The sequence below is a fragment of the Manis javanica genome, chromosome 3, assembly GCF_040802235.1.
Source record: "Manis javanica isolate MJ-LG chromosome 3, MJ_LKY, whole genome shotgun sequence".
Classification (NCBI taxonomy): Eukaryota; Metazoa; Chordata; class Mammalia; order Pholidota; family Manidae; genus Manis; species Manis javanica.
In genome coordinates this window covers 137,352,966-137,377,816 of record NC_133158.1, presented here as the reverse complement: position 1 = coordinate 137,377,816, position 24,851 = coordinate 137,352,966, and the positions used below count along the sequence as shown (strand labels likewise).

The 24,851-nt window shown below is 37.0% G+C and overlaps 1 protein-coding gene across 1 annotated transcript in view; it reads right to left on the bottom strand.

Annotated features, from left to right (window-relative positions):
• Window positions 1-24,851, bottom strand: part of WDR49 (WD repeat domain 49) — a 144,430-nt gene that overhangs the window by 100,941 nt on the left and 18,638 nt on the right. The window contains exons 2-4 of the mRNA XM_073230429.1: window positions 13,843-14,283; window positions 1,041-1,217; window positions 23-197 (exon numbers count right to left, since the gene is read on the bottom strand). Coding sequence (XP_073086530.1) covers window positions 23-197; window positions 1,041-1,217; window positions 13,843-14,283 — 793 coding nt within the window. The remainder of the gene's footprint in view (window positions 1-22; window positions 198-1,040; window positions 1,218-13,842; window positions 14,284-24,851) is intronic.

Sequence of the window (24,851 nt, the reverse complement as noted above, 5' to 3'; positions counted from 1 at the left end):
CATTACTGTTCCAATTCAGTACCTTGCCTGACCCAATCTCCATGATGAAGTTTATGCTCTAATATGTAACAACACTTCTGAGATCCAGAGAGCAGTTCTGCCCAGTTAATGGTCACAGTGGCTTCTGCGTCTTCATGTGCACACACCGGATGTTCAAACAGGGAAATCAAGGCTGCAGTGAAAGCAAGTGCTTGAACCTTCAGAGAGACATTGAAAGGAAGGTGAACATGGACAGGATAACTGTTGTAAAAAACATCCTATGTTCTTTAAGATTAACAAGGAATAGACATTGAATTAATAAAAATTTTTTCAATCTTATTTAAAGGATGCCAGCAGTTATATTAAAAGACAGAACTATAAGGTTTGTAAAGCAATTACCAAGAGCAGTATATTTTTTGCTTTTATGATACACATGCCATTAAAAACAGTAAGAGTGAAAAGCTTTCACAGTTATGAAAGAAAACTGTTCAAATTAGACTACTTCAGAGTTCACAGGCATACTCTAGGGTCACTCAGTAAGTAATAATTTTTCAGAGGTCAGGTGGAATTTGATAGGAAGACAGAAATCATTGTATCCAATGTCTGGGTTTTCATGCAGCCCTCTCTAATGCCCGTCCCTTTGTTACATGACACAGGAAATAGGCACTTTCCAAGAGGCTATTACAGAGAAGCCTGAGACCTTTTGAATGAAAATCAGAATAATTAATTTGAAAGTTATAACTTCAGACATTTATTATTTGATGCTTTTTAACATTGGGATCTAATAGAGTAAGCATCCTATAATGAAAAAAGTTAGCAATTTTATTTCTGAATAAGGAAAATGAGACTATACATAGACAAGAAAACCACAATGAATATTGGTTTTCATAAGTGGAAAAAGGAAATGTGACCAAATCCATCTTTTCTATGTCCATCTTGTGTGGCCTTATAATCTATAATATAGTTCAGTTAAGTGGTCATGCTCATTGCATTCTAGTTCTATACTGAGCTGCAGTTTGATGGTTAAATCATAGTATTCAATCTTTCCTTCCTTCACTTACCTTTCCAGTTATATCCCCAAAAGAAAGGATTGATTCATTGGCATCAAGAGGGTCATACCAATAATCCATGCAAAGTGGTGTTCCTTTCAGGCCTTGGAGTTTATACTGACAAGGAAATTCTTCTTTGGACAGCAGGTCATAGAAACAAATCTCCTTACTTGTAAAAGCCACTGCTATCTAAAGTAGAAAAGTAGAGAATCAGAAAGTCTGATGGGTTTAGTGAAATCAATATGGGAAGCAGACATGCAAATCTTAGCACCAAATCAGACAGCAAATCCCTGCGTATATACAGTAGTGACAGTATTACAGAAGTAGAGCATGGTGGCACAGAGGCGTTTTATTCTAACTGTGGACTCTAGCTAAGAAAAAGTTCTTCTCATTACAGGCATTTGAACGTGCTTTCTTCTCTCTCCCCACTTCACATACCCACCAAATGCTTCCATCCATGGGAGACTAGATGACTAATCACACAGGACAAAGGCACAGACAGCTGCCACACACAGTCACACTGGAAACCATGCACACTATGTTTCACAAAGCAAGCAGAAGCTGTCACAAAAATCAATTGATTAAACACTGTAAGTACCTTTCCTAAGTCAGATAAAATCCTGAAAGCTATTTTCAAAAGGGTAAATAAATTTGCCAATAAAATTGCTAAAACTTTAGCTAGACTTACCCAAGTGAAAAAGAGAGAAGATACACATTACTAAAATCAGAAATGAAAAAGTGGGCATTACTATCAATGTTATAGAAATAAAAAAGGATTATAAGAGAATACCATCAACAACTGTGTGTCAACAAACTGGATAACCTAGATTAAATGGACAAATTCCTGGAAACACAAAAACTACCTAAACTAACTAAGGAACAAATAGAAATTCTCAGCAGACATATGACAAGTAAAAAAGATTGAATTGATAAAAAAAATCTCCCACAAAGAAAATACCAGGCTTCACTAATAAATTTGACAAAATATTTAAAGAATTAACACCAATACTTTTAAAAGTTTTCCAAAAAAAAAGAGAAGTAGAGGGAGCACTCCCAAATCACTTTATTAGGCCACTATTATCCTAATACCAAAACCACACAAAGACATCATAAGAAAAAAAAACAAAAGATGAAGATCCCTAATGAATACAGATGCAAAAGTCTTCAACCAAATATTAGCACAAGGAACCCAGAAACATAAAAAAAGATTACACTTATACTAAGTGATACTTGTGCCAGGAATACAAGGTTAGTTTAATATACACATATCAATCAATGTAATACACCATACTAATAGAATAAAGGACAAAAACTGTAGGATGTCCTCAGTAGATATAACAAAAGCATTTGACAAAATCCAACACATTCTCATGGTAAAAAATATTCTTAACAAAGCAGGAATAGAAAGGAATTCTTCAACCCAATAAGGAGCACAGACAAAAACAAAAACCCACAGCTGATATTATACTTAGTGGTAAAAAAACTGAATATATTCTCCCTAAGACCAGGAGCAAGCTGAGGGTGTTCACTCTCACCTCTTCTATTCAACACTGCACTGGGGTTTCTAGTCAGGGATATTAGACAAAAAGAAGTAAAAGCAACAAGACTGGAAAGGAAGAGGTTCAACTATCTCTATTAGTAGATGACATGATCTTTTATATAGTAAATCCTAAAGAATCAAGAGGGACAAAAAAAATGACTAGAACTAATAAACAGGCTCAGCAAAGTTACAGGATATAAGATCATTTTTTTTAATCTACTGTATTTTGATACACTAGCAATAACAATCTGAAATGAAATTACAAAGGCAGTGTTGAGAATGAAAAGACAAAAAAATAGACTGGGATACGATATTTGTAAATTTTCCTCCCAATAAATGTATATACCCAGAGTATATAAAGAACTCTTAACACTCAATGATAGCAAAATAAACCCAATAAAAAAGGAGGAAAAGATTTGAATTAAGACTTCACCAAAAAGGAAATACAAGTAGCAAATAAATACATGAAAATATGCTTAGTATTGTTAGCCATTAAGGAAACATGAATAAAAACCATGATAAGATAAAATACAAACCTATTAACATGGCTAAAATTAAGGAAAAATTTCTGATCATACCAAGTGTTGGTGAGGATGTACTGTATCCACACAATGGAATATTATACAATAAAAAGATAAATTATTATATATCCAACAACATGGATGTATCTCAGTTACGCCAAGTTAAAATGTCAGACAAAAAAAGAAGTATACACTGTATGATGTCAACTGTATAAAAGTCTAGAAAATGCAAACTAATCTGGAGTGACAGAGCTCATGAGGGGTTATTTAATGAGGAGGAATGGGAGGGGTTGGATGGGGATTACAATAGGGCCCAGGGAAAGTTCTGAGGGTGATGAATATGTTCATTATTCTCATGGTACTGCTAATTTTTCACAAGTATATTCATATATTAAGATCTATTAACTTGGATGCTTTTAATATGTGCAGTGTATTTTGTACACTTTAATCTCAACAAAGCTTCTTTTTATAAAAAGTAGAAAAAGTCACATTATTAGCTAATGATGATGATGATGATTGTTATGGCTCCAGGCAGGAGAGGATACAATTTCCCACTAAAAAGAACCTGGCAGAGGAAGCCAAGATGGTGGCGTGAGTAGAGCAGTGGAAATCTCCTCCCCAAAACACATAGAGCTATGAAAATATAAAAAAGAAAAATCTTCCTAAAATAGAAACGACAGGACACAGGACAAAATCCAGACCACATCCACACCTGCAAGAACCCAGCGCCTTGTGAAGGGGGTAAGATACAAGCCCTGGCCCGGGGGGACCCGAGCGCCCCTCCCCCCGGCTCCCGGCGGGTGGAAAGAAACCGGAGCGGTTTTTTTTTTTTTTTAGGCGAGTGCTTTTTGGAAGCCTTAAAGGGACACGGACCCCATTGCTAGGGAGGCAGGGTGGCGGTACCGGAGAGCGGGTACCTGGGACCAGCACTTGAGGACGGAGGAAATCACGCGTTTTTCCCCTTTTTTTTTCTCTTTTTGGCGAGTGCTTTTTGGAAGCCTTAAAGGGACAGGGACCCCAGTGCTAGGGAGGGAGGGTGGGGGGACTGGTGAGCGGGTGCCTGGGACCAGCGCCTGAGGACAAAGAATATCCCGCGTTTTTCCCTGGGGGACTGGTGGGTGGGTGCCTGAGACCGGTACTTGAGGACGGAGGAAATCACGCGTTTTCCCCATTTTTTTTCCTCTTTTTGGCGAGTGCTTTTTGGAAGCCTTAAAGGGACAGGGACCCCAGTGCTAGGGAGCCAGGGTGGCGGGACTGGTGAGCGGGTGCCTGGGACTGGTGCCTGAGGACAAAGAATATCGTGTGTTTTTCCCTGCGGGACCGGTGGGTGGGTGCTTTTTGGAAGCCTTGAAGGGACAGGGACCCTGGTGCTCGGGAGGCAGGGCAGCAGGACCAGTGAGCGGGTGCCTGGGACCGGCGCCTGAGGAAAAAAAAAAAATTACGTGTTTTTTCTTTTTTCTTTTTTTTTTTTTTCTGTTCCCTCTCTCGTTGTTGCTGTTGTTTTGGTTTGGAGAGTGCTTTTTGGAAGTCTTAAAGGGGCAGGACAGGTCACTTAGACCAGAGGCAGGGAATCTGGGGATCTCTGGGCACTCTAACCCCCTGGGCAGCAGGGAGCACAGAGGCCCCTTACAGAGATAAATAGCCTCCCAGCCGCTCCCCCTCCAACAAGTCTCCACCATTTTGGAGGAGCAGCCCCAGTCAGGCCACGCCCACAGCTACAGCAGAGATAAACCCCATAGCAACCAGGTAGGAAGCAGGAGCCCTGTCTGCACACAGCTGCCCAGCACAAGCCACTAGAGGTCGCTATTCTCCCAGGTGAGGAAGGCCACAAACCAACAAGAAGGGAAGCTCTTCCAGCGGTCACTTGTACCAGCTCTGCACACTATCTCTATCACCATGAAAAGACAAAACTACAGGCAGACAAAGATCACAGAGACAACACCTGAGAAGGAGACAGACCTAACCAGTCCTCCTGAAAAATAAATCAAAATAAAAATCATGAACATGCTGACAGAGATGCAGAGAAAAATGCAAGAGCAATGGGATGAGATGCAGAGAAAAATGCAAGAGCAGTGGGATGAAGTCCGGAGGGAGATCACAGATGTCAGGAAGGAGATCACAGAAGTGAAACAATCCCTGGAAGGATTTATAAGCAGAATGGATAAGATGCAAGAGGTCATTGAAGGAATAGAAGCCAGAGAACAGGAACGTGTAGAAGCTGACATAGAGAGAGATAAAAGGATCTCCAGGAATGAAACAACACTAAGAGAACTATGTGACCAAGCCAAAAGGAATAATATTCGTATTATAGGGATACCAGAAGAAGAAGAAAGAGGAAAAGGGATAGAAAGTCTCTTTGAAGAAATAATTGCTGAAAACGTCCCCAAACTGGGGGAGGAAATAATCAAACAGACCATGGAATTACACAGAACCCCCAACAGAAAGGATCCAAGGAGAACAACACCAAGACACATAGTAATTAAAATGGCAAGGATCAAGGATAAGGAAAGAGTTTTAAAGGCAGCTAGAGAGAAAAAGGTCACCTATAAAGGAAAACCCATCAGGCTAACATCAGACTTCTCGACAGAAACCCTACAGGCCAGAAGAGAATGGCATGACATACTTAATGCAATGAAACAGAAGGGCCTTGAACCAAGGATACTGTATCCAGCACGACTAACATTTAAATATGACGGCGGGATTAAACAATTCCCAGAAAAGCAAAAGCTGAGGGAATTTGCTTCCCACAAACCACCTCTACAGGGCATCCTACAGGGACTGCTCTAGATGGGAGCACCCCTAAAAAGAGCACAGAACAAAACACACAATATATGAAGAATGGAGGAGGAGGAATAAGAAGAGAGAGAAGAAAAGAATCTCCAGACAGTGTATATAACAGCTCAATAAGCGAGCTAAGTTAGGCAGTAAGATACTAAAGAAGCTAACCTTGAACCTTTGGTAACCACGAATCTAAAGCCTGCAATGGCAATAAGTACATATCTCTCAATAGTCACCCTAAATGTAAATGGACTTAATGCACCAATCAAATGACACAGAGTAATAGAATCGATAAAAAAGCAAGACCCATCTATATGCTGCTTACAAGAAACTCACCTTAAACCCAAAGATAAGCATAGACTAAAAGTCAAGGGATGGAAAAACATATTTCAGGCAAACAACAGTGAGAAGAAAGCAGGGGTTGCAGTACTAATATCAGACAAAATAGACTTCAAAACAAAGAAAGTAACAAGAGATAAAGAAGGACACTACATAATGATAAAGGGCTCAGTCCAACAAGAGGATATAACCATTCTAAATATATATGCACCCAATACAGGAGCACCAGCATATGTGAAGCAAATACTAACAGAACTAAAGAGGGAAATAGACTGCAATGCATTCATTGTAGGAGACTTCAACACACCACTCACCCCGAAGGATAGATCCACCAGGCAGAAAATAAGTAAGGACACAGAGGCACTGAACAACATCCTAGAACAGATGGACCTAATAGACACCTATACAACTCTACATCCAAAAGCAACAGGATATACATTCTTCTCAAGTGCACATGGAACATTCTCCAGAATAGACCACATACTAGCTCACAAAAAGAGCCTCAGTAAACTCCAAAATATTGAAATTCTACCAACCAATTTTTCAGACCACAAAGGTAAAAAAAGTAGAAATAAATTCTACAAAGAAAACAAAACGGCTCACAAACACATGGAGGCTTAACAACATGCTACTAAATAATCAATGGATCAATGAACAAATCAAAATAGAGATCAAGGAATATATAGAAACAAATGACAACAACAACACTAAGCCCCAGCTTCTGTGGGACGCAGCGAAAGCAGTCTTAAGAGGAAAGTATATAGCAATCCAGGCACATTTGAAGAAGGAAGAACAATCCCAAATGAATAGTCTAACATCACAATTATCAAAACTGGAAAAAGAAGAACAAATGAGGCCTAAAGTCAGCAGAAGGAGGGACATAATAAAGATCAGAGAAGAAATAAACAAAAGTGAGAAGAATAAAACAATAGCAAAAATCAACGAAACCAAGAGCTGGTTCTTTGAGAAAATAAACAAAATAGATAAGCCTCTAGGCCAACTTATTAAGAGAAAAAGAGAATCAACACAAATCAACATAATCAGAAATGAGAATGGAAAAATCACGACAGACTCCACAGAAATACAAAGAATTATTAAAGACTACTATGAAAACCTATATGCCAACAAGCTGGAAAACCTAGAAGAAATGGACAACTTCCTAGAAAAATACAACCTCCCAAGACTGACCAAGGAAGAAACACAAAAGTTAAACAAACCAATTACGAGCAAAGAAATTGAAACGGTAATCAAAAAACTACCCAAGAACAAAACCCCGGGGTCGGACGGATTTACCACGGAATTTTATGAGACACACAGAGAAGACATAATACCCATTCTCCTTAAAGTGTTCCACAAAATAGAAGAAGAGGGAATACTCCCAAACTCATTCTATGAAGCCAACATCACCCTAATACCAAAACCAGGCAAAGACCCCACCAAAAAAGAAAATTACAGACCAATATCCCTGATGAATGTAGATGCAAAAATACTCAATAAAATATTAGCAAACAGAATTCAACAGTATATCAAAAGGATCATACACCATGACCAAGTGGGATTCATCCCAGGGATGCAAGGATGGTACAACATTCGAAAATTCATCAACATCATCCACCACATCAACAAAAAGAAAGACAAAAACCACATGATCATTTCCATAGATGCTGAAAAAGCATTTGACAAAATTCAACATCCATTCATGATAAAAACTCTCAGCAAAATGGGAATAGAGGGCAAGTACCTCAACATAATAAAGGCCATATGTGATAAACCCACAGCCAGCATTATACTGAACAGCAAGAAGCTGAAAGCATTTCCTCTGAGATCGGGAACCAGACAGGGATGCCCTCTCTCCCCACTGTTATTTAACATAGTACTGGAGTTCCTAGCCACGGCAATCAGACAAAACAAAGAAATACAAGGAATCCAGATTGGTAAAGAAGAAGTTAAACTGTCACTATTTGCAGATAATATGATACTGTACATAAAAAACCCTAAAGACTCCACTCCAAAACTACTAGAACTGATATCGGAATACAGCAAAGTTGCAGGATACAAAATTAACACACAGAAATCTGTAGCTTTCCTATACACTAACAATGAATCAATAGAAAGAGAAATCAGGAAAACAATTCCATTCACCATTGCATCAAAAAGAATAAAATACCTAGGAATAAACCTAACCAAAGAAGTGAAAGACCTATACCCTGAAAACTACAAGTCACTCTTAAGAGAAATTAAAGAGGACACTAACAAATGGAAACTCATCCCATGCTCATGGCTAGGAAGAATTAATATCGTCAAAATGGCCATCCTGCCCAAAGCAATATACAGATTTGATGCAATCCCTCTCAAATTACCAGCAACATTCTTCAATGAATTGGAACAAATAGTTCAAAAATTCATATGGAAACACCAAAGACCCCAAATAGCCAAAGCAATCCTGAAAAAGAAGAATAAAGTAGGGGGGATCTCACTCCCCAACTTCAAGCTCTACTACAAAGCCATAGTAATCAAGACAATTTGGTACTGGCACAAGAACAGAGCCACAGACCAGTGGAACAGATTAGAGACTCCAGACATTAACCCAAACATATATGGTCAATTAATATTTGATAAAGGAGCCATGGACATACAATGGCAAAATGACAGTCTCTTTAACAGATGGTGCTGGGAAAACTGGACAGCTACATGTAGGAGAATGAAACTGGACCATTGTCTAACCCCATATACAAAGGTAAACTCAAAATGGATCAAAGACCTAAATGTAAGTCATGAAACCATTAAACTCTTGGAAAAAAACATAGGCAAAAACCTCTTAGACATAAACATGAGTGACCTCTTCTTGAACATATCTCCCCGGGCAAGGAAAACAACAGCAAAAATGAGCAAGTGGGACTACATTAAGCTGAAAAGCTTCTGTACAGCGAAAGACACCATCAATAGAACAAAAAGGAACCCTACAGTATGGGAGAATATATTTGAAAATGACACATCCGATAAAGGCTTGACGTCCAGAATATATAAAGAGCTCACACACTTCAACAAACAAAAAACAAATAACCCAATTAAAAAATGGGCAGAGGAACTGAACAGACAGTTCTCTAAAAAAGAAATACAGATGGCCAAGAGACACATGAAAAGATGCTCCACATCGCTAATTATCAGAGAAATGCAAATTAAAACTACAATGAGGTATCACCTCACACCAGTAAGGATAGCTGCCATCCAAAAGACAAATAACAACAAATGTTGGCGAGGCTGTGGAGAAAGGGGAACCCTCCTACACTGCTGGTGGGAATGTAAATTAGTTCAACCATTGTGGAAAGCAGTATGGAGGTTCATCAAAATGCTCAAAACAGACCTACCATTTGACCCAGGAATTCCACTCCTAGGAATTTACCCTAAGAAAGCAGCAATCAAGTTTGAGAAAGACAGATGCACCCCTATGTTTATCTCAGCACTATTTACAATAGCCAAGAATTGGAAGCAACCTAAAATGTCCATCGGTAGATGAATGGATAAAGAAAATGTGGTACATATACACAATGGAATACTACTCAGCCATAAGAAGTGGAAAAATGCAACCATTTGCAGCAACATGGATGGAGCTGGAGAGTATTATGCTCAGTGAAATAAGCCAAGCAGAGAAAGAGAAATACCAAATGATTTCACTCATCTGAGGAGTATAGGAACAAAGGAAAAACTGAAGGAACAAAACAGCAGCGGAATTACAGAACCCAAAAATGGACTAACAGGTACCAAAGGGAAAGGAACTGGGGAGGATGGGTGGGCAGGGAGGGATAAGGGGAGGGGGAGAAGAAGGGGGTATTAAGATTAGCATGCATGGGGGGGAGGGAGAAAGGGGAGGGTGGGCTGCACAACAGAGAGGACAAGTAGTGACTCTACAACATTTTGCTAAGCTGATGGACAGTAACCGTAATGTGGTTGTTAGGGGGGACCTGATATAGGGGAGAGCATAGTAAACATAGTATTCTTCATGTAAGTATAGATTAAAAATTTTAAAAAAAAGAAAGAAAGAAAGAAAGAAAGAAAGAAAAGAGGGATTACTCCTTGATAGGATAAAACTATTGGTAAATCAAAGATCAACGCATGCTTTAAATATCCTTAATGTTGATCACTTAAAGGGTGTCAGATGATCAGCTATGGAGGTACTCTTTTCTGATAATATTCCTTTCTCTTAATAAAAAAAAAAAAAAAGCAGTTACTGTGTGCTGACCGCCAATGAGTTCTGCACAGTGGTATAGAGGGCATGTCAAAGTGTGGGCAAAGGGTCTTTTTGTTTCTATGCAGAAGATCAAGGCCTAGCTTGGATACCCAGAAAATGAACTAAGATACGATATGAGGAGGAGCTTCCGGCATCAGCACTCTCTGGAGGACTTGTGCCGGGGGATGATCATCAAAAAGCCTCCACAGGGATCTGGACGATGCTGCGGTTGTGGCTGCATCCAGCACACCGTCTCCTGGACTTGCCATAGGAATGAGGAGGGAGATGTCTAGGCTGGCATGTGCATACAGTGAGACAACGAATTTGACCGGATCTGTACTGTTGGAACTCAACCAGGAGTTGGGAGGGGTGCAAGGTGTAGCACTCCAAAATCTTATGACTATAGACTATCTATGGTTAAAAGAACATATGGGATGTGAACAGATCCCAGAAATGGGCTGCTTTAATTTGTCTGATTTCTCTCAGACTGTTCAAGTACAGTTGGACAATATCCATCATATCATAGACAAATTTTCACAAATGCCTAGGGTGCCTAAATGGTTTTCTTGGCTTCACTGGAGATGGATGGTAATTATAGATTTGCTTTGTTTATGTCACCGTATTCCTATTATGTTAATATGTGTGTGCAAATTAGTTAGTAGTTTAAAACCTATACATACTTAAGGTACTCTACAAGAAGATATGTCAAAGAAATAATCAATCCTCCCATGTTTCCTTCCATATGCTACATCTGTAGCTTTTCTTCTTTCTTCCTAATTACAACCTTTAAATAGAATTCGTGCCTCATATCAAATTTACCGAGTATCATAATTCCTCCAGGTGGTAAAGATACCTCGAGACAAGTGCTGGGCATAGAAGCCACAGGGCATAAATATGAAAAGAAGTAAAAAGCTAAGCTTTGCAAACAATATGGCTTCTCTCTCACTTACCAACTTTACATTTCCCTGTATGGCCCCGGAAGATGACTGGTTAGCCAGAGACGGGTAAGATTCCTCAAGGGAGGAACAACCTAAGACAGGCACAGTCGCAGGGGGGCCATCAGGTGAGAATTTTGGGATCAACAGAGGTGAGGCTCAGAACCTCACCCCCCCCTGCTTTGAGAGAAATCTTCTGCATCCGTGGATGTCTTGCTGCCCTTGTCTAGCCTGGATTAATACTTAGTCCATAGGCACACACCTGATCATCTGATCATCTACATTTGCCCTCTTACAGCACTAAACTATGTTTTCTACCTTTATCTTGCATCTACCTACCACTTCAGCATTTTATTAAAAATAAAAATAATAATAATAATAGAGGGAGAAATGTGGGATCAACATATAAATCAAGTATAAAAATCAAAAGAATATTCATATTTGACCTGATTGTTTATAGGTCATAATGCATGATCAAAACCGAAAGTTTCTGTGATGACTGCCCTTGTACTGTTCACCATGTAAGAATTTATTCACTATGTAAGAATTCGTTCACCATGTAAGAACTTGTTCGTTATGCTTCAGAAGATTGGAGACTGACGAGAATTAGACTTGAGATGGATTAATGATTGTACATTGAGCATTGACCCCCCCCATACAGAATTTTATTGTTGTTAACAACCATTTGATCAATAAATATGAGAGATGCCCTCTCAAAAAAAAAAAAAAAAAGAACCTGGCTGTTTGGAGAAATGGCTGATTTGAGGTTTGGCATAATAAATATACAAGATGACCCTGGAACATCTGGTCAACCACGGAACAATGAGGCTTTCAAAAACTGTTAGGATTCTATTAAAAGAGACTCAGAAGCTGACTTGCATTAGTTCCTCTGTCCAAAAATGGTACAATTTGGGGGATGGGATAATAACTTAGGGGATAGAAATAAATCAACCTTGTTTAAACTCATGAGTTTGTAATGATGTTGATAACAATAATGGTAGTAGGATTCATTTTTCATCTTCAGAGGATATTAGAAAACCAGCACTTTTTTTTTGAGTACTGGTAAATAAAAGTAAAGAATTAGGCATTTATCCTGCCTTTGTTAACAGTTTTGTACTACATGGTAGCTAAATAATTGACAAGGGTAATTTCTTTTTATAGAGGTATTCCAATTTATAAAGGAAAAGGAAATTAAAATGTCATCATCTTGAAGTCCCTAATAAACTGATGGATCTAGAAATAATCAGCAATAACTGTTAACATGCCAAGAAGAGAGACAGCCAAACAGTTGGTGCCTATTTGAGGAACTCTTATTCTACCACAAACCATCCTGAAACTGATCAAGGCTTTAGACGTGACTACCAATCTACTGAAAACACAGGGAACAAGTGGACAGATTAAACCACCCCATGTAAATACAGTCTGCAAAATCCAGACTATTGGAAACTCTAAGGGACAAATGCCTAGTTTCTTTAACAAAAATATTAACAGTAAAACAACAACAAAATTCAAGGATAAACAAGAGATGGATTGGAGGAAAACATGTAGATCAAAAGAGACATGTCAACTATTCACAGTGTCTGGGCCTTGTTCAGATCTTGATTCAAAGCACTATCAAACAATTAACAATCTTAAAAAACAGTAAGACAAAGAAATAGGTACATGACTGCATATTTGATGTTAAGTAATCATCGCTATTGATATTAAATGTGATAGGGGTATTATGGTTATACTAAATATATATATATGTTAGAAATACTGAGATACATACAGATAAAATGATTGGATGTTTTGAATTTCAAGAGAGGGGAGATATAAATGAAACAAGATTGGCCGTGAACTGGAAATGGTTAAGGGTGGATATCAGTTCTTAATGCTGTTACGTGTGTGCTTAAGATTTTTCATAATAAAATTTACCATCAGCTTAATATAAAATACTTAATATAATACTTAATATAGAAAATACTTGAAGCTGCATCCTTACCTTGCACACTGATTTTCCTTCCAGTTTGTTATTTTGCTCATAGGTACAGTTATAGGAGGATATTTGGACTGACTGGGCCCTACCCTTCAGAATTAAGAAACTGACTAGTACAGTGGCCAGAATCTGCCAGGCGGTCACCCGTGACCATGTGGATCTGTGCCAGGTGTCACAGCCTCTCAGTTCTGCATACAGGTCCGCTCTGCTTTACACTAGAGTCTTAAAGATCTCATTGGCTGGTAAAGCAGCATGGTCGCATTTGGGACAGATCCAAGAATCTGAGTCACTATCAGCCATGTCACTTAAAGACACCTGTGAGAACAGCTTGGGAAATCAAGTAGCTCACCTGGCTCTACTTGCACTCCCTCCAGGTCATATGAGAGGCACAGGAGAGTAATGCAGTTCTCTGTTACTGCTAGTGTCATACTTGATATTAATCAGGAGCCAAGCCCCATCATTTTGTCCCCTTTTACAAGTATAAAGCCTTGGTACCTTGTTTACATTTTCCAGAGAAACCAGACTTGTAACCCACAGGTGTTTAAGTTTGGTGGCATCTGAAGTGATGGGAAGTGTTTCTTGCAGCTTTAAATTCTCTCTCCAGATTCCTAATAAGCCTTCCTTACTGATGGTCAGATAACGACTTGAATTTTTTAAGAAAATTACTTTTTGAATGGTGTCCTTGTGTTTCACTGGGAGGAACTCAAGGTCTTTCCACTGGGGAACCACAGTCGCCTTCTCTTGTTCATCTTTCTCATAAAGAATTAGCAGCATAAATGAAGTCAGCTTGTCCCAGTTAATGAAGCCATCTTGGGCCACATCCACTTTGTCAAAGAGTTCCCCATATTCTTCCTCTGTGCCCCAGCCAACAATCTCTGCCATCCTCTGCATAAACTCTTCTCTGGACATACAAATGGTCTGACTTGGCTCACGGGGCTAGAAACAGGAATCAAAACAAGACAACAGTGACAGCATCGTAAGTGCCAGAACATTGTGCTACCCACACATGGAATCTAATCAGCAATTCTTTCAAGAGGCAAAGAAAAAAATGTCTTTTACTTTAAGCAGTACTGTACTTAAATGAATTTGAACTAGGGAGCAAATAATTTACAGGGCTACAAGCTGATGTCCTCAATCACAAATGTTCCTGTAACTGGAAGAGGGGGACAGGAGAGTCCGAGATTTCATATGATGACATAAGCAGAAGTTGGAGTGATGCAGGGCTGTGAAACAAATAATGCAGGCAGCTTCTAGAATCTGGAAAAGATTTCCCCCTAGAGCCTCCAGAAAGAAGGCAATCCTGACAGCACCTTGATTTTAGCCCTATAAAACCCATTTTGGACTTCTGACCTCCAAAACTGTAAAAAAATAAACTTGTTTGTTTTAAACTACTAAGTTTGTGGTAACTTGTTAAAGCATCAATAAGAAACTAATACAGTGGTTTACAGAAAATGAATGAATCCCTGAAGAGAATTTAGAGCAGCTAGTAAAATTATACCACAGCAGAACTTTAATCCAAGGGCAAGAAATCCACTTCTGCAAATACACCATTACAAAGAACAGTGAAACCATATATAGTTGGTTTTTGTTATTCTTGGTAGTTATGTCCTATAAAATCTCTTCAAACATTAAATCAGCAGATATTGAGCCATTGTTCCCAGAGGAAATACAGGGTTAGGTTTCTGTGTCAGGTCACAATAATTTTGTAAACTGATGAATTCATAATTTTATTTTATGTATGTTTCTACTGAAAGATACTTCATTTAATACATATTGCTAATTCATTAACATTGAATTCATGGCCAATAGCACTGTTAATGACCTCCTTGTATATAGGAACAATAAAAGAACTTTACCACTACATTGGGAGTCATTTTAAGCAATGAATTCACCAAAAAGAAAACACAAAATGCAAACAATGTTGGCACAAAGTAGACTACAAATAGTATGAAAGCTATAATAATAAAGCAGAATGTCACCTTGGTTGATGTAGACCTGGAATACACACATTGAATGACTGAAAATTTTTGCTACTCTGTACGTGTCTGTGAATGACCAAGAAAAGTGCCTTCAGTATTGATTTGGGGGTTCCAAATAAATTTTAGCAAGTAGGCAAGTTCACAAATACAGAATCTGTGAATAATGAGAATCATCTGTATTTTGAAAAAGTATACAGCTTAATACTGATAGGCTGTTTAGTCTGATGAGATTCATGATGAGAGAATCTATTTTTCCTACTACCTCAGGCCAATGAGTCAAGATTCACAGTAAACACTAGAAGGCAGCATATTGTAGAGAAGATTAAACAATTATAGTTTTTTAATCCTGGTTCCACCAGTAATTGTAGAAAATATTGGAAAGTTACTTCACTGCTAAGCCTTAATTTCCCCATCTGTAAAATGGATATAGCAATATCAGTCACAAGAAAATTGTTATGAAGATTAACTGTTGTATCAATAGATACAGAAAAAGTAATTGACAAAATGCAACACCCTTCACAATAAAAACTCTCAGTAAACTAAGAATAAAAGGAAATTTACTCCAATTGATAAAGAATATATCTACCAAAAAATGTACAGCTAACATCATATTTAATGATGAGAAACTTGAAATTTTCATACTAAGATCATGTACAAAGCAAAGATGTTCCCTTTCACTATTGCTTTGTAATGTCATACTGGAATCTCTACCTAATGCAATAAGGTAAGAAAAGGAAATAAAAGGCATAAAGATTGGGAAGGAAGAAATAAAACTGTCTTTGTACATAGATGACATGAACACAATACCATTTATATTAGCAGCCACAAAAATGAAATACATCTAAATATTACAAAATATGTATATGAGCTATATGAGGAAAACTATAAAACTCCATTCAACAAAATCAAGAACTAATTAAATGGAAAAATATTCCATGTTCATAGATAAGAAAACAATACTGCCAATACCTCAGTTTCCCAAGATAATCTTTAGATTCCATGCAATACCAATCAAAATCCCAATAAGTTATTTTGTGGATGTTGACACACTGATTCTAAAGTCTATATGAAGAGGCTAAAGACCAGATGAGGAAACACAATATTGATGAACGAGTTCGAAGACTGACTCTACCCAACTTCAAAACTTATAAAGCTATAGTAACCAAGACAACGTGGTATTGGTAAAAGCATACACAAAGAGACCAATGGAATAGAAAAGAGACCCCAGAAATAGACTAATCTTTCACAAAAGACCAAAGGTGATGCAATGGAGAAAAGATAATATTTTCAAAATTTACTCATAAATGGAATAAATAAAAACCCAAAATAACTGAAAAACCACATTGTAAAAAATGAATCTAGGTACAGACATTACACTCTTCACAAAAATTAGCTCAAATGGATCACAGTCTTAAATATAAACCATAAAACCATAAAACCCCTAGACCATAACATAGAAACAAACCTAGATGACCTTGAGTTTGGTGAGGACTCTTCAGATGCAACACCAAAGTCACAATACATGAAAGAATTCATTAAATTTGGACTTCCTTAAAATTTTAAAAGCTCTGTGAAATACAATGAGAGAGTGAGAAAAAAAAGCTAGAAGAGACTAGGAGAAAATATTTTCAAAAGACACATCTGATAAAGAACTTATCCAAAATATACAAAGAAGTCCTAAAATTAAACAATAGAAAATAAACAATCCAATAAAAAAATGCACCAAAGACCTTAAAAGATACCTCACCAAAGAAGATACACAGATGGCAAATAAGCCTATGAAAAGATGCTCCATATCATATGTCATCAGGGAAATGCAAATTAAAACAAGAATGAGAATACACACTTATTAGAATGGTCAAAATCTGGAACACTGACAACAGCAAATGCCGACAAGGCTGTAGAGTAACAGGAACTCTCATACTTTGTTGATGGGAATGTAAAATCATGCAACTACTTTGGGAACAGTTTGGTGGTTTCTTATAAAACTAAACAAATATACTCTTACCATATGTAGATCCAGCAATCATACTCCTCAGTATCCTCTCAGAAGCATTGAAAATTTATGTGCACACAAAGCCTGCACATGTATGGAAGTTTATAGCAGCTTTATTTATAGCTGCCAATTCTTAGGAGCAACCAAGATGTCCTTCAGTAAGAGAATGGATGAATAAACTGTGGTACATTCAGAGAATCGAATATTATTCATTGCTAAAAAGAAATAAGCTATTAAGCCATAAAAATTCCTGGAGGAATCTTAAGTGCATATTACTAAGTGAAAAACAGCCAACCTGAAAATGTTACATATTGTATGATTCCAACTACATGACACTCTGGAAAAGGCAAAACTATGCAGAGAATAAAAAGATCAGCAGTTGCCAGGAATTAGAGGAATTGGTGGAAGGGATGAATAGGCCAAGAGCACAGATTTTCAGGGAGGTGAAACTACTCCGTATGATGATGATGGATATATGTCATTACACATTTGTGCAAACCCATAGAATGTAGAGCACCAAGAACGAACCCTAATGTAAACTGTGGACTTTGGGTGATAATGATGTGTCAATGTAGATCCATCAACTGTAACAAATGTTAAGGCTCCAGTGGGAGCTATTGATAATAGGGAGCCTATGCATGTTTCAGGGTAAGAGGCATATGAGTAATCTCTATCACTCCTTTTATTTTGTTGTGAACCCAGAACTGCTTTAAAAATGTAAATTCTTAATTTTTTAAAAAAAGGTTGACACATCATGTGTGCAAGAACTAAGTAATCAAGTGTTTAATAGGTTAGTCTAGGCTTTTAATTAATTAAATTAACTTTATGAGAAATTATTGGTACCTAGCCCTTTGAATTTCTCAGAAGTCCATTATTCTTATCTCAGTGAAATTATTTTCAGTCCAAAAAGTTTAGATGGATGGAAATTTATCAGTGACCCAGATTTTAAGTGTAGAGAAAAAAATATCCTAAAAACACTCCATCTGAGCCAAAACTGAAAATTGTTTATGAAAGCTAAGTCAATGTTGATCTTTTACTTTAAACTATTCCATAATGACATCAATCAAACTCTTATATCTATGTTATTATTTCATTAATATAAAAACATAAGACATTTTAAAGGTGAATCTCAGGCAATTTTCTGCCTATGAGCTGGTAATTTATTTTTACTTCTAAGAAAAAGGGACTCTTCTAGCTGATAAATACCAAAAGAATTTCTATTTTATAGTCTAAAATACGGAATTGCAAACAGACCATAAACAAACAAACAAACGTCTTCCCCAAAATAACATACACAATCAACTTCATAATTTTCTATGCACTGATAATGCCAATATGTACCAGGAGAAGATCTGAGGAATACTCCCAATTTATGAAATTTGACAGAAAAATAAATTGCATGATATACCTGACAGTTCTGTTACTATTAACTCATCAGCTTTTTTTTTTTGAAGTTTGAAAATAAAGCCATGTCTTTGGCTAAGAAGTTAGGAATTTGTTTTTACACAAATCCCAGCTTGTTTCAAGAAGCATTATGCCTTAATTATATGTGTTTTGTGTTTATTAACTCTATTATATGCCAACTTTAATAAATCAAATATGCAATTAAAGTTCTGTGACCTTATATAAGCTTAAAAGCACAAATACACTTTTATCACCCAATTAATTCTTATTTTATCAGTGGCTCTCACTTATGTTCTGGGACTACAGTTTAGCCATTTTTTCCCATTATTTTATACATACCACCCACTGTGGTAGGGAGATTGTGTAGTTGTACAGTTAGAGCTCCAAACCTCAGGCTCAGTTCTTGCACCCTCTAAATAGGTAAAATAACTAACTCTTAGGGCTGTTACTAGAATTAGTTGAAAACTTTATGTATACCTGATGGGATAATTTAATGTGATTATAGCACATTTATGCTTAATAAATGTTAACTCCCTGATGAAAGGTTTAAAAAACAGAAGGACTGTAAAGTAAGTCATCATGCCAGCAATGACTCTGCTGAGGATCTAGCTACATTCATTTCTTGGGGTATGTCTGTGTATGTAAGGCTTTGGAGATGGACATAAATACTAATCCTGGGAAACTGCTCCCATCTATCAGGGGTGGCTAGCTGCTAACTGGACCATTCTAAGAGACATCTCAATGGGTCAAAGAAAGAGTAGGAGATTCTACTAACAGGATTATCTGAAGCCCTCAGTTTCTATAACCATCTGCTGTTACGGCAGATGCTGGTTTTGACTTAATATCAAACAACAACTCTACACACTGTTTCAGCAGCTTGTCCTCAGAGGCACAAATATAAAACCATCCTAAGAGAGCCTAGTGAAAGTAAAGTTTACTTCTTCCCAGAAACCAAGACCATTTCATATATAGAAAACTGACTTTTCATCATTGTGAGTAATTGTAGTTTCTACCTTGTCTTGAGCCACTAGGACTGCTAGTCTATGGTACAGCAGGAGGTTTCTCTGTACTTCCCCAGAAAACAACTCCACAGAAAGGAAGACAAGATAATCATTCAATCTAAAAACAAGCTTGCAAATGCCTTGAATTAGTTGTTACAAATGCTTTATCTATATTAGACTCAGTACTGAGTGGCAAAATAATTTATATTTAAGCCATCTTTAGAGATATATAAGTTTAAATTAGTGCTAATTTCATTAGCATCTGGGTTTTATGCTTGAATTTGCTACATAATATTTGTGTGAGCAGAAGCCAGTCCTAACCTTTCTTAGGATTTACATGAGGGTCCTATATGATAATCTATATATAACATCTTCACATTTCAATTCTATTACATTTGTTATTATTGTTGAAGACACTTCCACATCAAGGTAAATTCACAAGCATATGTTTAAGATAGCTAGGGAACTATTTAGAAAATACGAAATCTGACTTCATTGTAAAACATTAAGCACAAAATGATTAATTCGTAGTCCCTAATTGAAAATATAATTAATATGGCTTTGATAAAACTTTTTTCCCATAGACAATTTGTTCCAATCTGAAAATAGACCTTCCAAATAAAGACTCCTTGATAGTGTTTTAAAGTGGGTCTTTGCACTTAACATTAGTCAAGATTCTGTATGGTCTTTTTGCAGTAAAAATTAGTATCCCTGCTTTTCTTAGAACTTCTCTTCTGATAAAAGTGAAAAGTGTATGACACATGAGAAAACATATGCTCAATCAGCTTTTCCTAAGATAATATTTGTAAATTTATTTTGCTATGTCTATTTAACTATTAAGCAAGAAAATAACTAGTATTAGTCCCAATTGTTCTTGCAAGAAAGCTAACATACTCAGAATGTCTGGCTGATTAACTCAGCAGGAACAACTTTAGACCTTCAGAAAAATCTTCCTGCCTTCCTGAATCCCTTTCAAAGAATAGTCTGAAAATCATTTCCTTTTGCCAGAAAGCATTTTCTGCAACTAGTCAGTTCTTGTGAGCTGTCTTTAAAAAAAAAAAAAAAGCATGAAGGCTGTAAAATTCCCTTCAGCCTTTGAGCTTTGTAGTATTTGGATTTTACTATAACTTATAAGAAAATCAAGCATTAAAACCTAAGTGCAAACCTCCAAAAATATACTCTTCGTAAGAAACCTGTCTTTTTTTCATTAAGAAGAGATTGTGAGCTTTCAATTAGCAACATGAAAGTGTGCCAACACATTTGAAAAATTATTTTTTTGCACAAAATAACCCTTGTTCACTTTAAAATATATGAAATATAGATAAGCCAAAAATGAAAATCCTCCATAATGCTATCGGCTTTTCAGAATTTTTTCTAGGCAGAAATAGAAGTATTTGTGCATAGTATTTACCAAATGGTATCATGATATATATAACTTTGTATGCTGTTTTTTCCACTTGACATCATGACCATGAGCTATAGCTTGTACAATATATATTGGTCTCTATCATTTTTAATGGCTGAGTAATATTCTATGGAGAAGACATATCATTTACATTTTCTTAAAAATTTCAATTGTTCCCAGTGCTTTGCTGATTTACGTAAAAAGCCCTGCAACAAGCATCCCTCTATCCTTACTCAGTTGGCCAATTATTTCCTATGGGAAATTCCCAGGAAGCATAACTGTTGAATCAAAGAATTTGCACACTCTTAAAGTTTTTGATATATTTTGAAAAATCCTCGTCCAAAAGTTTGAACAAATTTACATTTCCTTCAACAAAGTATGAAAATGCCTATGCCCAAGAACTTCACCACGCTGAGATACTCTCATTCTTCTTAAGATCTGCCAATCAGTTGCTAAGAAATAGTTCTAGGAAGCCTAAAAAGGTACATACTTTGCTGGCAAAACAGAGCAATACATCCCAAACAGGACACTTAATTCTTTCAAAATCTGCCAACTCAGAAATAATGTTCAAGTTTATTTTTCCTTAACTTTTCCCTTTAGCAATATTGTATAATGAGATGAGAAAAGAAAAAATGTCTTCTTTTCTCCTACTCTGTAAATGAGGACATGCCTAAGACAAGAACACAAATTCCAGTTAAAAACTATGGAGAAATACAATCCAATTTGGTCAGGAACCTCGGTATTTACTCCTGTCAAGGCTGACAGTGGGTAACATGTCACTGACCCAAGGTTCACTGCCCTCATCCATTGGTGAGTATTTATCTCCAGATCCTAAAAATTAATGTCAAATGATGAGCTATAAGCCATTTAGATAAATACTTCCATCCGTCTATCATCCATCCATCCATTCATCCATCCATTGATCTATTGATTAGTATATATTGAGTATGTACAGGAGCATGTACACCATAAAAGGTAGCAGGGTAGGTTTATTTCATTCATTCAACAAACAGTTATTAAGTGCCTGCTTTATGCTAAACGCTATCCTGAGGATTCAGCACCAGGAATGAGTAAGACAGACAGGGTCTATCCTCTTCATATGCTTACACATCAGGGGGAGCCTGAGCATGCTGGTCACAATGAATGACACATGGTTCCAGGTCCCCACAATGAGTGACACATGGTAACCAGGTTACCAGGTTCAGATCACAAGGATCACACTCACTGTTTTTCCTAATCTCAAACCGAATTTAGCATGTAAGCATGTGAAAAACATTCCATAAACAGAAATCTTGCATGAACCAGAAACTTTTCCTTACTTCAAAAGCTTTTTTATTTCTACTTCAGATCATTAGAATTCCACAATACTACTTTTCTCTACATAGAAAAGTAATTTCTAATAAGATCTCAGAATCTTGTTTTCCCCAGAACCTGCTTATTTTATCAATCACTTCACCAAAAATAATATTTTTTCTTTCATATATTTGGCATGATTTTGGGGTAATGTTCCATGACAGCTGAATGAGTATATGTTATCAAAATGCGTCCTTTTCCCCTATCTCCATAATTAAATTTAAAATTAACATGCTGTTTTTTCATGCTTCGTTCTGTTGCACTTGCCTCAATTTCCCTTGGTTACAAAGCACATTGGTCATGAATATGCATTAGGATGTGCTGTCAGAGCCTGTGAACATCTTCTGGAGCAGAAGATTTGATATGTTATTTCAAAACAGATGCATCTATGTAAATCTGCAATTTCCACCTACCAGTGAACTTTCATGAGAGATTGAACAGGAGAGACTTGCCTGTCTGCCAAGGTTCATACTGGCACTTTTTCTTGCTTTTGTGGATTTTAGTTGGTTTTAATTTTAATTTACACTATGATATCAATGATTCAAAAGCTCACCAATCTAAAAGAGTTAAAATTTTGGAATAACAAAGGACACAGGCCTTGAAATTCCTGTACTGAAGTATTAGAACTAAACTCTCCTGAGCCAAAAATTCAAGTTAGATTTCCAGTTCTACTGGTGAATTAGAAGTGAATTGCAGCTGTAGGAAAAAATAATCAATACATTATCTTTATCTTTTAAAGATTATCATAACCCCTGAGACATATAATTGTCCATAGCATTTTTCTCTAGCTCTGTGGAAGTCTTCACTTCCCTGTTATAGACCCAAAAGTTTATCCATGTCATCTGTTTTGCCTGAGCTAGCAACTTGGGATGAGCCTGACTAGTGGAATGGTATAGCCAAGAGACAACTGAGTTTCACTAATCTTTATTTGGAAATATTGCTATAGCAGGATAAACATACAATGTTGTTAAAAACAATTTTAATTGTTTTTAAAACTTATTTTTAAAAACTACTGCTGTCCCTTCATTGGATACCAAATTGTAAATTGGATCAAAGAATTTCATGTATCCATGTGTTTTATGCACGTTAGAGCTGGAAGGAAGTTTAGAGAACTTACACCAAGTTTAAAAAGGAAGAAATGGAGGCCCAGAGATTCACAAAGACATCTCTGAGGTCACAGAGCTCACTCTTGGCAGAAATAGGCCTAGAGCCGAGGATTTCCAATTCCACTTTTGTCACTCCACAAATACATTGACTTCAGCAAAAACTGATTCTCTCTAGTATAACATGTTTATCAACAAACCAGAAAAATAGAGGGTTAGAATGTATATACCTAAATGATCCATGCAGTTTTGTTAAAAACTGTTTACTTAGAACCCTAAAGCTTTATGATGATATTCTTAACATTTACACATGAAATCTGAATCAATAAAGTAAGCATGAAATGATTAAAAAGTCAGAACGATTCTAACCACAGTTCTAAGAGAAAATCTTTTCAACCAAAATCATTACCCACTGCTTCCTGCTCTTGTATCCTTCTCAAACCAATGATCCAATACTTCAGCCAGTCTCTGGTCATTACATTCCTTCCTGTGAACTGTCATCCTCTCATCCGGGTATCAAGCAAAACGTTAGCCCTGGAAAAGCAATGTCTCCAAGCCTACATCTATGCTGCTTAGCGCTGAAGGATGAGTAAATGCGTAAATCCCAAAAGGTCCCTCTACACTACCAGGGACCCTTCCACATGTCCTTGCTGAATTATTATTCTCTACATTCTTCAAATTTCTATTTCATCATTTCCCTTTCCATTCCTAATAGAGAAGTTTGACTCCAAATTCACAGAAATGAAGTAGAAGAAGGAGAATGAAAAGGAGGAGGAGGCACCAATCAGATGGGAACTTTCTCAACTTCAGCGCACACAGAGATTGACTTGCATCTGCAGCTATCTCCCTCCTTCCCGTGAGAAGAAAAATTCTCCTGTCTCCTGGATATGTCCTCTCGCGCCTCAGGCAATCTCGCTATCACCCTCCTCTTGCTCTCCACTGGCTCCTTTTCATCAGCATTTAAACATAATCAAGTCACCTGAATCGTTAAAAACTCCCCTTGACAGTACTGCTTGCTTTTAACTAATTCCCCTTAGAAAGAATCCTGTTCACGCATCATTTCAATTTTCCTCCCCCAACTTACTCAACCTTTTGCAATCCAGCTATTCGTACCAAGAAGACTACATGTGTAGCCAGATCTTTCAGTGGATTCCTTCCAGTTCTTAGAAGGTGAAAATTGGACGAAGTTAATATTTGGCACCAAAATATCTTTGTTTAATGCTTGAGATTCCCATTTCATTGGAAAGTTAAAACCTGAGGTAC